The sequence below is a fragment of the Garra rufa genome, chromosome 2 (genome assembly GCF_049309525.1).
Source record: "Garra rufa chromosome 2, GarRuf1.0, whole genome shotgun sequence".
NCBI classification, from domain to species: domain Eukaryota; kingdom Metazoa; phylum Chordata; class Actinopteri; order Cypriniformes; family Cyprinidae; genus Garra; species Garra rufa.
The window spans coordinates 35,070,694-35,089,424 of NC_133362.1; the positions used below are offsets into that span (position 1 = coordinate 35,070,694).

At 34.4% G+C, this 18,731-nt stretch overlaps 1 protein-coding gene across 6 annotated transcripts in view; it reads right to left on the minus strand.

The window, feature by feature from the left end:
- The window catches only part of kcnma1a (potassium large conductance calcium-activated channel, subfamily M, alpha member 1a), a 275,869-nt gene that overhangs the window by 141,657 nt on the left and 115,481 nt on the right, over positions 1-18,731 (minus strand). For all 6 annotated transcript variants that reach the window (XM_073834164.1, XM_073834163.1, XM_073834162.1 and 3 more), the window contains exon 3: positions 4,011-4,072. In XM_073834164.1, the coding sequence (XP_073690265.1) occupies positions 4,011-4,072 (62 nt within the window). The remainder of the gene's footprint in view (positions 1-4,010; positions 4,073-18,731) is intronic.

Genomic DNA, 18,731 nt, shown 5'->3' on the forward strand with positions numbered 1-18,731 from the left:
AATGTCCCCATAAAACATGTAAACCCAACATGTGTGTGTGTGTGTGTAGTCTTTTTGCAGCTTGATATTTACAGACACTAGTCTACATCACATTTTGATTTAAGTTTATTTATTCATCCAAAATTCGGCAAATTCTGTGACATTCCGTGCTATGCTGCACTCCTGTCAATGTTTTCCACATCACAGAAATAACAGAGCCCTAAAAATTTCGGCAACAGCTTTTGTAAGCGTTGTGAAACTTACAACATTGAATGGAATTAAAGTACAAACAGCAGGAAACACTGAAGTGACCTCATCTAAATCTGTTTATCATCTGTCTCACATATGCACTCAAATGAGGAAGCCGCTGACTCTAAGCTGTAATATGAAAACATGTATTGTAAATGAAGGGCCAGGTCAGGGTTTTTCTGAATGATGCATTTAAGCACAGTGGCTTGCCCTCCCTCTGCTTCCTTTACCATCCTGATCCCAGCATTATAGGGATTAAAATCTCCCATCATGCCTGGCTTTGCTCCAGCTTGCACACACAGAGACTGTATGTAAGACTTTATATGAGTCTGTACACATGCTCATTTGAGCGCTTAGCTTAGATTTAAACTGCACGTGTTGGCTTTTTACATGCTGCCCTATGCCAACACACCATTCTGTATCGCTGACATCAAACTCACTGCTATATTCATAGAGATTGAGTTTCGCTTATACAATCACTGATGTAAAAGTACACACAGACTGGCCACCACATTGAGCAAAGTTCATCTCAAAAACTGCTACCTGGTTGTCTGGGCAACAGCTAACAGCACACCTTTCTCTAGGGAGCACAGGGGAGAGGGGTGGGCGGCAGAGGTGCTCTGCTAATGTAACCATGGAAACTGGCATGCTTGGCTTTCATTGACAAAATAATCCCGCCACTTCGAGTCTTTAAAGTCCAACATTACAGAAGAAAGAGAACAAAACCCTGAATTATATAATGGTACCCTTAACAGTGCCAATGAATGTAGGGTTCATTAATATGGTATCATTATCTATATGGGAAAATAGTACCTTAACACTGTAGACTGCCCTGCTATCATCTGTGCCTTGTACTCCTAATGATAAACTATTGGAGGTTTATGCATGCAAATTTTAGTATTTACTGCATTCTTCAAGCTTAACTGTTCAACCTTTTTTAAATTATTGTAATAATTCAAATCAATCAAAGAAATCAAACAATTTTTTTCAAGGTTTGGGAAATGTAAATTTACAAATCAATGTTATTCCTGATTTTGCAAACTCCTACTGAGTGATATCTATATTTATTAAGGCTAAAGCTAAATTTGCAACAATGCTACAGATTGTGGCATACTGTTTGATCTTTTCTCAAATAATGTTTACATCAGGGTTCATACAGATACTGTAAAATTAATTCCAGGACTTTTAAGGACTTTTCAAGAAGTATTTATTTATTTATTTATTTATTTTTGATTTTCAAGGACTTCAATTAGAGATCTCACTTATCGAACAATGTCTTCCATTTCAAATTCTGAAATAATAGAAATAGACAAATAAATGTATACTAATAAAAATAAATTTTTATAACTGAATTAATAATTTGATGTTTTCTAGAAATCTGAAACAAATGATTTGCGATCCACACTCCGAAGTTCCGGTCTAAAGCAAAAGATTTGCAAACCTGCATCGAAGTCCCGATCTGAATCAAATGATTCGCCATCCATGCTCCAAAGTTCCAATCTAAAGCAAAATATCCACGAACCCGCTCTGAAGTTCCGATTTAAATCAAATGATTCACGATCCACACTCCAAAGTTTCGATCTAAAGCAAATGATTCACGATCTGTGCTCCCCAGTTCCGATCTAAAGCAAAATATTTGCGAACCTGCTCTGAAGTTCCAATCTAAATCAAATGATTCACGATCCACGCTCCAAAGTTTCGATCTAAAGCAAACTATTCATGATATGCGCTCTGAAATTCCGATCTAAATCAAATGATTCACGATCCACGCTCCAAAGTTTCGATCTAAAGCAAACTATTCATGATATGCGCTCTGAAGTTCCGATCTAAATCAAATGATTCACGATCCACGCTCCAAAGTTTCGATCTAAAGCAAACTATTCATGATATGCGCTCTGAAATTCCGATCTAAATCAAATGATTCACGATCCACGCTCCAAAGTTTCGACCTAAAGCAAATGATTCGCAATCTGTGCTCCGCAGTTCCGATCTAAAGCAAAATATTTGCGAACCTGCTCTGAAGTTCCAATCTAAATCAAATGATTCACGATCCACGCTCCAAAGTTTCGATCTAAAGCAAACTATTCATGATATGCGCTCTTAAATTCCGATCTAAATCAAATGATTCACGATCCACGCTCCAAAGTTTCGATCTAAAGCAAACTATTCATGATATGCGCTCTGAAATTCCGATCTAAATCAAATGATTCACGATCCACGCTCCAAAGTTTCGACCTAAAGCAAATGATTCGCGATCTGTGCTCCCCAGTTCCGATCTAAAGCAAAATATTTGCGAACCTGCTCTGAAGTTCCAATCTAAAGCAAATGATTCACGATCTGTGCTCTATAGTTCCGATCTAAAGCTAAATATTTGCGAACCCGCTACAAAGTTCCGATCTAAATCAAATGATTTGCGATCCTCGCTCTGAAGTTCCGATTTATAGCAAAAGATTTGCAAACCAATTCCGAAGTTCCGATCTAAATCAAAAGATTAGCAATCTGCACTCTGAATTTCCATTCTAAATCAAAAGATTTGCGAACCCGCTCCGAAGTCCCAATCTGAATCAAATGATTCGCGATCCGAGCTCCGAAGCTCCAATCTAAAGCAAAATCTTTGCAAACCCCCTCTGAAGTTTAATCAAAAGATTAGCAATCTGCACTCTGAAGTTCCGATCTAAATCAAATGATTCACGATCCACGCTCCAAAGTTTAGATGTAAAGCAAATTGTTTGCGATTCTCGCTCCGAAGTTCCGATTTATACCAAACGATTGGCAAACCAATTCCGAAGTTCCAATCTAAATCAAAAGATTTGCGAACCCACTCAGAAGTTCCGAGCTAAATCAAATTAATCGTGATCCTGAATCAAATGATTCGCAATATGCAATCTGAAGTCCTCACCTGAAACAAATTATTCGCAATATGCAAAGTTCCAATCTAAATTATTCGCAATACATGATTTGAAGTCCCAAACTGAAACAAATAATTTGCCATACACGATTCGATTTAGATGCACTTTGAAATAGTGAATCATTTTGCGACACAATGGTTTAGTTGATTCAGTCTCGAAAAGCTCTGTTTTCTGACTTTTAATTTGACCTGTTTTTTGCTAGTGAACTGCTTGAAATGAATGATCGAAGACACAAGTTTGAATCAATCGGAGCTGTTCCAGCATAAACTGTCAGTACTACTACTTGCTTAGCTTGATTGTTTCCTGACATTAACTGAAAAAGGTATGACTTGCATGAATTTTGCGTGAAAAGATATGTGCTTATTGACAAAATTAAAGACTTGTTTCATAGATAGATTTTCTTTTAGTAATTCAAGTATTTTTCAAGTACCTCCTTTAGGAATATTGCTATTTTCAAGGGTTTTCCAGGTCTTAAATTTCAAAAAGTCTATTCAAGTACTTCAAGCACTTTAAGCACCTTGTACGAACTCTGTTACAAATGTTATTTTACATTTTTATGTACTGCTAGAAACAAATTATAAAAATATTTTAAATTGTCTTAAAGTATCAAATTTCACTAATAGGAATACATTTCAAACTACACAAAAATAAGTATAAAATAAAAGATTTCACATTTCAAGTTTATTTGCCTTTGCTCTGACATTTTCTAAAATTCTGAGTTATTCTTATTGTGTGCCATTCATGGAAAGTGCCTTTATAGTGAAATAAGGCAAAGGAAATAACTAGTTTCTAAGATCTCATTATTTAACATCCTTTGACTCTTGTGAGAATAAATAATTCAGGCAAGAGTTGTTGGATCAGAATAGTACTCACTCCGAAGAATCTATGAAGTATATTCCCAGAGCTCCGATGCTGAGTGCAAAGACCAACACCACCTGGAGGGGGAGAGAGAAAGAAAAGAGAGAAAGGGGAAAGGATATCATTAGTGAAGGTCCACTGAGAACAGTACCACTTACAGAGAACAGTTTAATCCTGGAGCTGTTCAACAATGAGCACAGCTCATTTGTATCCATACTACACGTGTGAATGAGACGTAATATACAGGAAATGTCATAAAACTGTATGTGATCTCACCAAATCACACTGTGTTTCCAAACCTAACCTAACCATTGTTTATGTACATTGTGGGTTCATTTAAACACTCAAACATGCCTGTAAAGCAGTCTAGAAAGACAGCTCACTAGGGATAGACATGCTCCAGTTTGAGCTCTCAGAAAATTAAATGAATTTAATCAAGAGAGTAACTTTTGAGAGACACTGAGAAGGACTTTTCTTTTCTTTTTTTAAACAAAGGACTGAATAAATCATTGATATTCAGCTGTCATCAGTGAACAAGAGACAATGATCACTGGGTGTGTGTAAATAAAACAAGCTGTTGAAAAGCAAACAACTGCTGGAAATCTAAACTCAGGGTTTAAGATCAGGGTAAATGTAGCTTATTTTGTCTTCTGGGAAACATGCAAGTATCTTCTGTAGCTTCTGAATGGTAGTACTAAATGAAAAAAAAAGAAGAATGTACAAATCCTCATTCTTTTCAAAAGTTTTCCCTCCCTGGCTCTTAATGCATTGTGTGTCCTTTTGAAGCATCAGTGAGTGTTTAAACCTTCTATAGTTGCATATAAGTCCCTCAGTTGTCCTCAGTGTGAAAAGTTGGATCTCAAAACCATATAGTAATTGTTGGAAAGGGTTTAAATACACAAAAATGCTGGAAAACCAAACAATTTGTGGGACCTGAAGGATGTTTCTGAAGAACAGCAGGTGGTTTAACTGTTCAGGACAAACAAGAACTCATGAACAACTATCACTAAACAAACAAAGAAAAAAACAGCTGTGTATCATTCAGGTAACAACACAGTATTAAGAATCAAGTGTATGCAAACTTTTGAATTGGGTCAGACTGATTTTTATAAATTCAACTATTATTTTCTTTTGTGGACTATATGTAAACATCTTATGTTAAATATATTATTCAGGTCAGTACTAAATATAACATGCTTTTTGTATGATCCCTCTTATTTATTTTGATGAAATAATTAACATTTAGCAGATTCTGCAAGGTGTATGTAAACTTCAACTGTACATAACAGAGTGGTCAATTTAACTTTCAAACAGTGTTTAATATTTTTACCTTACAAGGGAAATGTGTGTATAGGTCTGTGCAAAACGCAGGTTTACAATTACAGCACATACTCAAAGTGTTGATGCTCTGAATAAAGGGAAGCCCCTGCACTAGTAGCCCCGGCTCGGTGGAGCGGCGAGGACGGAAGAGGGGTGCGAGGAGCACAAAGCTCCTGAGGTCAAATCATTTGATCTTTCCTGGGACGCTGCATGTGAGATACACACTATCCCCATATCAGGTGAAACTGAGACAACTGCTATCGAATGGCTGCTACAGTATGTTATGGTGTGTGGTGGAGTAGTACACATGCATACACCCGGCCAGTGCAATGACCAGTGTCAACCAAACAGCTTCCACACCAGTGGGAAAAGTCACAGGAGAAAATGTGTCATGAACAAAAGATTAGAAAACTTCAATCCCTACATTACCACCCTGATTTTTGTACACTAACCATAGTGATTGTACTATTTACACTATAATAACAATACACCACATCTGCTTTATAAAAAATAAAAAAAATCTATAGTTAACATTTACTGCCATATCAAGTGATAATAAGGGCCTTCACATCGCAATTTCTCCCTCAGGCTGTTTTCCTGGTTGCATTCGCAACGGCAGCAGGAACTCTGAAGCGGCCGATTGTCACATCTGTATTCACAGGCATTTACAAATGTCAACAATCGGTAAATGAAGGACGCCATGATTAGAGCTGTTTTTGTTTTGTGAGTGTTTTGTGATAACAAAATGGAATGTAAACACAATTTACGCAACTGAAGGAGCAAAAAGTTGGACTAAGAGACAAAATCTCCACATTAAGGCTGAGAACATAACACAACAGTGCATAGAACAGGTAAATGCCGTTATCGCAGTTCTCCATGTTTGTGGAGTAAATATTTTAACATGGCTTTTTAAAAATGTCGGGTAGCCAGTGTTTCATATGTGTTTGGCCAACACTTACAGTGTCTTCATACCCCTTCATTTTTTTCACATTTAGTTTTGTTTTGCTACCTTGTGTTAAACTGCTTTAAATTACTTTTTTCTACATCGATCTACACAACATACATCATAATGACAAAGCAAAAACAGTTTTTTAACATCTTTGCAAATTTATAAAAAAAATAAAAATAAATAAACTTGAATTATTCCAATGCATAAGTATTCATACCCTTATCTGGGAAAGTAAAAATTTTGAATTCATATTGCTTGTAGATGTTACTTCACTTCGAATGAAGTTAACCTGTGGCAAATTCAATTAAATGTATGATTTGGAAAGGCACACGCATCGTAATAAAAGGTCCAGACTGAGACTACGTCAGAGTAGAAGAAAAGCTCAATGCACCAAAATATTGAGATAGCCTTAATAAAAACCCAGTCCAGAGCATTCAGAACCTCAGGAGGTTCGCCTACCAACAGGACAATGACCCTGTTTGAGTGGCTTATAGACAACTCTGCAATCAAATATTTCTGGAGAAACCTGAAAATGTCTGCCAGACCCCATCCAAGCTGACAGAGCTTGAGAGCTGAAGAGGTGAGGCAAAGAATGTCAGATAATTGCCTAATTTTGATGTGCAAATCTTGTTGCATCATACTCAAAAAGACTTGTAAAGGGTGTAAAGGTGCTTCAGTACTGAGTATGAGTACTGGGTATGAATACTTATGCAATGTACTTATTTCAGTTTTTTTTACAAATTTAGGAAATTGTGACAATTCTGTTTTTGCTCTGTCATTATGGTGCATGAAGTGTAGACTAAGGTGGAAAAAAACAGTTTAACGTAAGGCAGCAACATAAAACGTGAAAAAAAATGAGGTATGAGTGCTTTCGTTATTGGTAGTTCATAAATAACTGTTTTATACCCTACTCTAAAGTGGCAGCTAATTTAGTTACAAACCAAGATAACCAAGATAAGTAAAACCATTCCTAATTCCTGCAGTGCAAACATGCCAAAAAGCAGGATCCTCCGCCAATAGTTCTAGGAATTATAAAAAAGGTTCCTCCGGCGCGAAAGCCCCTATTGTCACCATGTGTAGAAGTCATATGTCAGTGTGAAGCTGACTGTGGAAATATAAAACCGCAACAATTTAGATTGTTGAAATACCCATTACATATCACATTTGCTTTGGCAGCTATAGCACATGCCCAAGACATATTCAGTTGTGGTGCTCATATGGGTTACACAGGTTTGAGTCCCACTTTTATTATTCCCCTCTCTTCCTTATAATTTCCATCCAGTCCCACTATAAAAGGTCTGATAAAGAGCCTTGCAGCACACTTAGACCTGTAGTAGTGTATCTGTATAAAAGAATTTGCGATGCTATGACCTTTAAAAAATACTATAGTATACATATACATAAGACCTATTATTTTAAATAGCAGGCTTGTGTTCTGTCATTTACATCGTCAACTTCAACAGTGACATTTATGAAAATGGGCTACGACACATACATGTCAGAAATATATAGCATCTGAACTGCAGACTAAAGAAAATGCAAATGCACACCGCTTGTGATTAAAGAGCAGAGATGTGAAGTATCCTTGCCTGTCTTTTCCAATAAGTAGATTTTGGCAGTCTACCACATTAGTTTTAAAATCCCTGCACAGCAAAAAGAGGAAAAAAATGCAGTATGATGAGATTTATACTGCTGTTTCTTATAGAGTCTACTAAATGAGGTCACTTCTTGTTTCAGATCTTTAATCCACACTAGTCTGCCAGCTTCCATACTGAGAATGAACAATGAACAATTATAACCGTTTTCTAAAATCAGGCACCTCTGACTATATTACCATTAAAACACTGGTAACTTACAGCTTAAATAAAGCACTCATGATCACAATTGGGCCTGAAAAGCTGTGAAAGAACACTCTAGACACTCTAAAACTGGAAATGGAACAAGTCCTGTCACTGGCCTAGGTTGACTTTCGAGGTGAATGGAAAAGTCTCTTTTTGTGTGGTATAGTGTGATTGGACCTTGTCAACCCTTAAGGTTCAAAGGGCTGTTGGCCGGAGAGTGGACATCTCAAACATTAAAGACTGGAAACTGCAGCTGCCAGACAGGGTGTTTGTGTATCCAACAGTGGAGAACTATACCGGCTCACCTCATGAGGTCAAAGGCAGGAGTCCATTTGAGAAGTAATTCTACACACGGACGAGTTCTGCTCGAGCGATTCGCTTTTTTCAGTATTATTAGGCACAATGATTCATTGTGTGGTTGTGTGCAAAGCAATTGGGCCGAACGTGGATCATGTTACGTGTCATGTTCAGACCACTTAGGCCATTCATTGTTTTTCCAATCTAAAAAATTAATAACATTTCCTTTTTCTCAACTTAGTTGTCATTACATAATGGCTATGATTTTAGCTCCCATCAGTAAAATCCAAAACTTTTAACAAAAAAAAAAATTACCCTAAACGCTTCCCTGTTAATTTGCATTCATTTCATTGGACAACATAGCTTGACATAATTAAGAAATAAGGTTGCAAGAGGACATGATATTATTGACACAAATATGATTAAAACATTACTTAAAAAAATGTATTACACTGACTTGCACTTGAAGTTTTGGGTCTTAGATTGTGTTTTGTGTCTTAGATTATGGATGTACAAAATCGACTGCATATTTAAAAATACCAGTGGACTCATCTGACCCTGCAAAATGCTCAGTAAAACTCTCTTATGGTTGAATTTTAATTTCCTTTGATATATTCGATTTTTTCAAAATTCTCTGATGCATAGAATGTTTAAAAGAACTGTGTTTATTTGAAATATACTTACAATGTATTCTTTATATTGTCACTTTTGATCAAAGCTGCTGAATGAAAGTATTAGTTTCCAAAAAACTAAGAAATAAATCAATACAAATAAATCATTTAATCATTTAACAAATCATTTAATTTAATCATTTAATAAATCTTACTGACCCCAAACTTTTGAAATAAAAGAAATAAAACATAATTGATTAATCTACCTAAAAATAAATAAATAAATAAGCACAAGAAATAAAAATAATTAATTTCACTGAAAACAAACTAACAAATAAATAAATAAGAACAAGAAATAAAACACAATTGATTATTCTCACTGAAAATAAATAAATAAGTACAACAAAAATAAAACAATTAATTATTCTCCCTAAAAATAAATAAGTAAATAAGAACAAGAAATAAAACAATGGATTAATCTTTCTCAAAATAAATAAATTAATTAATAAATTAATAAATAAATAAATAAATAAATACGAACAAGAAATAAAACGTCTATGATTGCTTGGTTGATTGGGGGGAGTGAAAACAAACAAACAAACAAACAAGAACAATAAATTAATTAATCTCACTGAAAACAAATAAATAAATAGTCTCAATCTAAAAAAAAAACAAATAAATAAAATAAATAAGAATAAGAAATACAAAATGTATAATTGATTAATCTTACTTCAATTAAATAAATAAATAAAGAAGAACATGAAATACAACACTTTGATTATTCTTACTCAAAATCAATAAATAAATAAGAACAAGAAATACAATTATATAATGATTAATCTCACTGAAAATACACAAACAAACAAGAACATATAATAATAAATATAATAATATATATAATAAATAAATTAATTAATTAATAATTGATTAATCTCCCTCAAAATAAATACATGAATAAATAAATAACTAAGCACAAGAAATAAAAAAAATAATATAATTGAAATAATATAATCCCTAAAAATAAAGAAATAAATAAGAACAAGAAATAAAACAATGGATTAATCTCCCTTAAGATAAATAAATAAATAAATAAATACGAACAAGAAATGAAAAGTATATGATTGCTTAATCTCAATGAAAACAAACAAAAAAATAAGAAATAAGAAATTAAAATATAATTATAAATATATAAAATATATATAATTATAAATATTAATTATATATATACAATTAATCTAACTGAAAACAAATAAATAAACAGTCTTAATCTAAATAAACAAACAAATAAATAAGAACAAGAAATAAAAAATGTATTATTGATTAATCTTATTTAAAATAAACAAATAAATAATAACAAGAAAAAAATATATAATGGATTAATCTCACTGAAAATTAACAAACAAACAAATAAGAACATATAATAATAAAGATAATAATATATAAAATAAATTAATTAATTAATAATTAATTCACCTCCCCCAAAATAAATAATAATACATAAATAAAGAGCACACACACACACACAAACACACACACACACACACACACACACACACACACACACACACACACACAGTCCAGGCATTTAAAGTAGTCCCTGGAAGAAGCTATTTGTTAACAACATTTGTTAACCGGATGTAGTCTTCACTTCTGTTACAGACTGATCATAGACCTAAAGCAGGCGAACCATTGTCTCTGCGACCACCAACAATACTCATATTGCTTTACATATGCCTTCTTTTCAAGCTTATAAAGCAGTTGTCTTAGCTTAACATTATCCCGTCAAAGCAATATACAAAACCTCTCGAAGAAGCATCCATTATTGATGACGGGAGGCTGATTATTTTCATGCGGCCTGTATTTGGATTGATATCCCACATTGTCTAGTGAGAAAACACCTTGATGCATTTTTAATTGGAGCTCTTTGTCTGGCTGATAGTGAGTTCCAGTGAGTAGCAGCCGGAGGAAGAGGAGCTGCGCGGCTCAAGATAAGCAAAGACCTTGGAAAGCCACACTCCTCCTTCACTGCAAGAGATACCAGGCACTCCAACATCATTCAGAAGAACTACTTTTGATCAAAGATGCTGGTGGAGCACATTAAAAGCCGTTTTGGAGTTTCAAGGCAGATGTCTCTCATTTGACTTCATAGTTGTCTTCCTCCACAAGAGGGCACAGTGTGCTTGTTCTGTGGGTGTGTTCACACTGACCTAATCTAGAGTCCTTACAGCAGGTTGGTGACAGTAAGACTAAAGATCTTCACATCAAACAAGAAACCAAAATGTACTAGAAAATCACTTGTTTTAAGAGGAAGTCATTTGAATGGATGGCTTCACAAAACACACACACAGAATTCAGCTACAGTGCTAAATAAACCCACAAAAGACAACCACCACCAAACATTCACTTCCTTGCAGCTGAGTGTTTACTGTGCCTGGTTGCTGAAAAGCTGAGCACTTCTGATGAACTGAGACGATAAGAGGCATCGTCTTTAAACTGACCCAGTTATTCATCTGGAAACATCGGTGCCAGCACTGCGCTCATCTCTCACGAGCTCACTGCAAACCCATTACCCACAATTACAGCACTGGAGGAGCAAAGGATTCACAAACACATACAAACATATCAATGGGAGAAAGGATTTTACTGCTGTTCCTAAAAGCTGTCTGTCTTTTTAAAGGATTAGTTCCTGGTAATTTACTCACCTCCACATTATCCAAGATGTTCATGTCTTTCTTTCTTTCTTTAGTCAAAAAGAAATTAAGGACTTTGAGGAAACCATTCCAACATTTCTCTCCATATAATGGACTTTAATGGGGATGAATGGCTTGGAAAGGTCCAAACTGCAGTTTCAACGCAGCTTCAAGGGCTCTACACGATCCCAGCCAAGAAATAAGTGTCTTATCTAGCAAAACAATCTGTCATTTTCTATAAAAAACACAAATCTTGCACTAGCTGGACTTCACGCATTACTGTACATAGTCATGTCGGAAAGGTCAAGTGTGACGTAGGCAGAAATACCAACCAGTGTTTAAAAAGCAAACGTGCAAAGAAAGTCAAATGCCCTTGACAAAAAAAGGTAAAACAACAATTTCGGACGATTTTGAAGTTAAAGGAGAAAATGAGATGGACTTTTTTGTTGTACCCTACCTTTTTGAACCGGAGTACACAGATGAAGAACTAACCACGTGTGACCTTTTTTTAACACGATTATGTAATGCGTGAAGTCTCAAACACGCATTGCAGAGCTACTGCAAGATGAGCATTTGTAGAAAGCTGCACTGAAACTGCAATTTGGACCTTCAACCTATTGGGAACCATTGAAGTCCACAATATGGAGAAAAAATTCTGGAATGACATGGGTGTGAGTAAATTATCAGGATTTTTTTTATTCTGGAAGTAAACTAATCCTTTAACACACATGCCAAGTTCTTAGAAATGTACACTTTGTATTTGTATAACTGCATCTTTTAATCTTTAAATTCAAATTTATTCTCTAAAATGTCATGTGGTGTAACCATCAAATAAAAAATAATGATATTTTTACCTGACAACATGAATGCAGTTATTATTTGCAAAAAAAAAATAAAAATAAAAAATAATAATAATAATAATAATAATGTAATTTTTAATTTATAAATTATAAAGCATATTCTGCAATTTAACAAACCTTGCCTTGTCATAGGGTCAAATGACCTGAAGTTCTGATTAGTCTTTAAAAAGAGAAGATGAGTTACAGTATATAAACTTTAAGAAATACTATTACTAAAAATTATTTAATAAGGTATTCAGACTTATTGTGCCCCTTTGTAATGTAAGTCTCAGGTGTCCCCAGAATGTGTATATGAATTTTCAGCTCAAAATCATTTAATAAAAATAATAATAATTAAATTAAACATTTATGATGTACCTTGTTAGTAGCTTGCACCTGCAACTGTTGATCAGTTAGTACACCTTAAGAAAAATATCTAAAAATGAAAAAAATTACTAGTAATTTTTCAAGACATTGTCCGTTATTCATTATCTGTGTAACCAGAAAACTCAAAATACAATGAGTAATATAAAATGCAGGTTAAAAAAAAAAAAAAAAAATACGGTTATTTATATTTTATTACCATTTTATGCATTTATATTATTTAACGAACAAATCTAAATTAACATATATATATATATATATTTTTTTTTTTTTTTTTTTTTTTTTTTTTTGCTGAGATCTGATGCAGTGCCACAATTTTGCAGCGTGATTATGTAATGAAGTCATCACACAATGCAGAGGTGGGTAGAGTACCCAAAATCTGTACTCAAGTAAAAGTACAAGTACTTATGGAAATATTTACTCAAGTAAGTGTAAAAGTAACAATCTTAATAGTTACTTGAGTAAGAGTAAAAAGGTATTTGATGGAAAAAGTACTCAAGTAGCTAGTTACTTCTGATCTGATTGATATGAAGTGGAAGACTGTTTGGAAGGCTTCCACACACCTCTCCCTGTAAACATAGGCTGAAGTAATATATATATATATATATATATATATATACACACACATATACATATACATACACACACACACACACACACACACACACACACACACACACAAGGCTCGCAAAATTTCGAAATTTCTGGTAGCCCGAAAATTAATTTAACTAGCCCAAATAAAAAATAAAAAAATACCTTTTTTTTTTTTAAATATAGAAAATCAGATAGAAGTCTAATCAAAAATGTTTTTAATACACAAATATAAACAAATATCAAGGAAGTAATTTTATTTCATTATATTTATTTCATTTAGTGTATCTGCAGAATTTTTAAATATTAATTTAAAGCAATTCATAACCCTTTTTAAGATCTGCAAAAGTAAAATAAACAGTAATGTGATTGGACAATGCAAAGTAGAATATTAATCCATAAAATGACATGATTTAAAATTCAGATACAGTTTCACACAAAAACAAAACTCTTACACTATGGCATTTCATCCTTTATAACATTAAAAGGGATAAATTGAGTATATAATTTACTATATTTATTTAAAACATAAATATTACTGTACTTGTTTAGATTTTTAGAAGGCACCTTAACTTTTTACATTTACAACTCTGTGTTTGCTGCATAAAAATACGGGTCAATAATTGCAATCATTTGACCATAAACAGTAGGGCTGGACCAGAATATTCGATTATTCGAATATTCGTTCGGTGGGTTGGCATTCGATTTTAAATTTTGAGATTCGAATATTCGGGGTTTTTTTTCATACACCTTGCATCCCCCGCGATTCATCCCCCCATTCTCATTCGCACTTAAATATGAATGAATAAGATCAGACTGCTGCGCCACTAACACAGAGACAGCAAAAAAAAAAAAAAAAAAAAAGAGAGACATTGAGTAATTTTTGAGACACTATAAAGAACAGTCAAGCCCACTTGAATGGTGGAAGCAAAACTAGGGCTGTGACTGTCGCAATGACAACCGCGCTTCCGCGTTTAAATGCTAAAGCTGACCGCAAAGCCCCAGCAAAAATAATTACCATGAATGTGTTGGGGGGAAAAAGTAAGGAGATATTTAAATTATTTATTAATAAACTAGTATTTGACACAAAGATGAAGTTGACGATCTTGAAAGCTAATGAAAGAGTTTTGTTTTCGATTTGAATTATTTAAATTATTTTTTTACAGTTCCGGATGATATATTAGTCTTTATGAGCAAAAATGAAGTTTCACATAGCGCTGGCGCTTCCATGATCTGCAAAGCGCGCTTCAGCTTTACTCTCCGCACAAACGACTGGATATGCGCCTAATAGCACACTTTTATCTAGGTTAAACGATTCAACTAATATTGTGATATGCTTTAAGTTTTTTTTATATCTATGGATTTTAATTGAAATCGTGATGACTTGAGAGGGCTAAATTGATCTGTCTGCCGCAGCTTGGTCATTACTTTAAAAAACAAAAACCTAAATTTAACAAATAAAAAGTGTTCCAAATATATTTCTAAATTAACTTTATAACCTAAATAAACGAGCATAAATGTAATCACTTTGCTATTAAAAACAGCAGCTGTGCAATGGGGAAGAGAAAGAGAAAAAAGACGGGTTCCAGTCGGACTCGGGTCAGTAATTCTGATGAGCTGTCGGAGCAGGTCCGGGCAAGGTTTTAGGAATTTTTGCAACAAATGTTTGTTCAATAGCCTATTTAACATTCTTATTTAGGCTAGTTTCATATTTAAATGTATTATTTATTTGATTTATTTTAGCGTTTTGTAGTGCTCAAATAAACACTTATAGCCTACGTTTGTTACTAATGTTTGAGCCTCATTTATTTTGGGTTTCAAAATAATATACATATGTATTTTATATACAGGCTTATATACACAAACGTTATATATAATGTATATATATTTATTTATAAATAATTTAGGTATAAATAATTTATGTATAAACAGCGCCATTTTTTTTCGTTCTTCTTTTATTTAAATAGCCTACCCTTTACGGTGTCAGTAATTACTGTGCTGCTAATTTCTGATTTGGAAGTGATTTGTTTGTTAAAAAAATGTTAGGCTACCTTATTAAAAGTATTGCTCTTAACAGAGCTGTGTGTTTTGTATTACTAGCGCAGTGTCCGTTCTCGAAGCATATAAGCTCTGCCTGCGTGAGGCGCTCCGCATCCAACAAGCAATGTTCAATTTATTTCAATTTATTCAATTTATCAATTACAATTTATTAGTTCTGAACGTGTTGTGTCCATATTGCACCAAAATGCAACACTGCACTTCCTTGGGTCCACAGCAAAAATCGTTTGGATGAACTGTTCTCGACATAATAAAAATGCAAACAGAAAGACATATAGAGATTCCTGCCTTTATTAGAGAGAAGAATATGTTCAGCCCCTCCCACCGAAGCTTCGAATATTCGGTGTGGATTACACCGAAGCTTCGAAGCTCAAAAAATGGTATTCGGACCAGCCCTAATAAACAGCTGAAAAGAATGTATTGGAAATGAAAAATTCATTCTCTGTCAGGAGGGGGCACTTTAGGAGCGCTGAAATATTACGGTTTCCCTAGTAACGGCTGTACACAAAGCAGCATTAACGCTGTTTTATCAGGTTTTATCAGAAAATTCCAACAACACGTTTCTGAGGACAGTAACAGAGGAACGCCATCAAATGTTGCGAAGTAAAAGTAAAGTTTTTTCACTATAAATGTACTTGAGTAAGAGTAAAAGTACCTATCTTTAAATATACTCCAAAAGTACTAGTTACCCCAAAAATTTACTCAAGTAAATGTAACGAAGTAATTCGTTACTGCCCACCTCTGACACAATGACATCACAACATCATTTAGCAACTTTTAGCAACAAATACACTTTTCTATAGCAAACTCCCCTAAAAATTAGTTGGCAACACTCAAAATACCCCACAGATCATTTATTACATCATTTGAAAATGCCAATTTTGAGTGGAAACAGAAACACACTGTTTTCATGCAAGACTCTTTAAATGCAAATGAGCTGCTGCTCCCCGCCCCCCTTTTCCAAAATAGGGCTGTGCCTTTACAGCTCATACCTAAGACACTCTGCTAAAAACATCTGGTTTTGACTCATGTGTCGAACACGCTGAAATAATGCATTTTAAATCATATTAGTTTAAACTTTTGAGGGTTTTGAGAGTGAGTACTAAACTAAATTCTCTTTCATGTCTTATTGCGCTTAAACAATCAAACACACAAGTTTATGTTAAAAGTTACAAAAACAGAGTTACAAAAACAGTCAGTTACGTCTGTGAAGGTAAACAGCTGGGAAAGAAACCACGTTTATATTAGATCTGTGTAGCAGCAGTAATATACAGTAAATAAATCAATAAACCCACTGCTCTCGTCTCCTCTGAGGCTGAGACTCTAAATAGTGTTCTGTGCTCGTCTGTGAACAGTTAGCATGCTTTGCTCAAACTTTTGCCATAACGTTAAAACTGGTACACCGTTTTTGCCAGCGGGAAAAAAATAGTTGGTGCCGTAGGTAGAAACATGCAGATTAGGGGGCCGAAATATTTTAAGATCCCCTTTATATGTCACAAGGGGAGCGAAATCAGATGCGCTTGTTTTTTCAGATGTCAAAACAGTTGCTGGATTGTTGTTTTTCACGTTTTCTTGGTTAGTAGATGCTCCAGGGACCCAATTATAGCACTTAAACACGGAAAAAGTCAGATTTTCATGATGTGTCATTTAATTAATATTTTTGTTTTTCATTACATCAGGACAGTTGTATCACCCTGGTATTTCTAAAATTTTCAGTAAATTAAAGGTGTAGTTCACTTTCAGAACAAAAATGTACAGAAAATGTACTCACCCCCTTGTCAACCAAGATGTTCATGTCTTTCTTTCTTCAGTTGTAAGGAAATTGTTTTTTTGTGTAAAACATTTCAGGATTTCTCTCCATATAATGGACTTCTATGGTGCCCCCGAGTTTGAACTTCTAAAATGCAACTTCAAAGGGCTCTAAACAATCACAGCTGAGGAAAGAAGGGTCTTATCTACAAAAAATATGGCTTATTTTCTGAAAAAAATAAATAAATTACAATTTATATATTTTTTAACCTCAAATACTCGTTTTGTCTAGCTCGGGAAGACGAGCGTTTGAGATTAAAAAGTATATAAATTGTAAATGTTTTTAGAAAATAACCGATCGTTTTGCTAGATAAGACCCTTCTTCATCGGCTGGGATCATTTAGAGCCCTTTAAGCTGCATTTTGGAAGTTCAAACTCGGGGGCACCATAGAAGTCCATTATATCGAGGGAAATCCTGAAATGTTTTCTTCAAAAAACACCATTTCTTTACGACTGAAGAAAGAAAGACATGCACATCTTGGATGACAAGGGGGTGAGTACATTACCTGTAAATTTTTGTTCTGAAAGTGAACTACTCCTTTAACTAATCATAAATAAATACCATCATGTCATTGATACTTATGATTATGACCTTAACAGCTAAGTATATAAATATGCATACTGCTCCTCACATAACCCATTACAAGAGCGAACAAGGGTGCTAAAGAGCTATTGTTTTAAATATAGCATGCTGTGTGCCGTTTCAAGTTGCATCATGAAAGTGGTGTTTACAGACAGAGCAGAAGATGAATCTGGATTCAAGGCTTCTCACATGGCCCAGTACAGTCATGGCCTGAAATATGACTCACTAATACAAACACACACACAACGGTTTACATGGGATGATCCACTTTGCAGAACTATACTGCACAGCACTCTTTGACCATATCGTTGTGTGTTTCTCGTTGTGCAGTTTCATGTGATAATTTCCTACACATTTTCAATCGAGTTCACATTGTTTCTCAGCACTGGTGAGACTGAATTCTAATTAGGGCATTTTGACTTCTCTCTGCCTCTTGACAGGCCTCTTCAAAAGTGCACTTTAACAGATCCCATGCATAATTTAGCTGACAGGTGATGTAGCTGGCCTGCAGATGAGCCTCTTCATATTAGTGGCAGATATTGAGAGAATCTAAAAGAGTAAGCTGTGTAGTTCAAATGAAATGGCATGCAAATGAGCCGAAGAAAGAAACTGTTCCCCCGCCGCGGCAATGCTGACACAAAGTCGTGATGTATGAGTTTCCCACCTTCAAAGCTTTAAAACACAAATTTTAAAAAACTGCTCCCAAATCTGAATTTGGTTTCCTCATTATCCCGCCGTGACTATGTAAAAGATACACAGCCTTT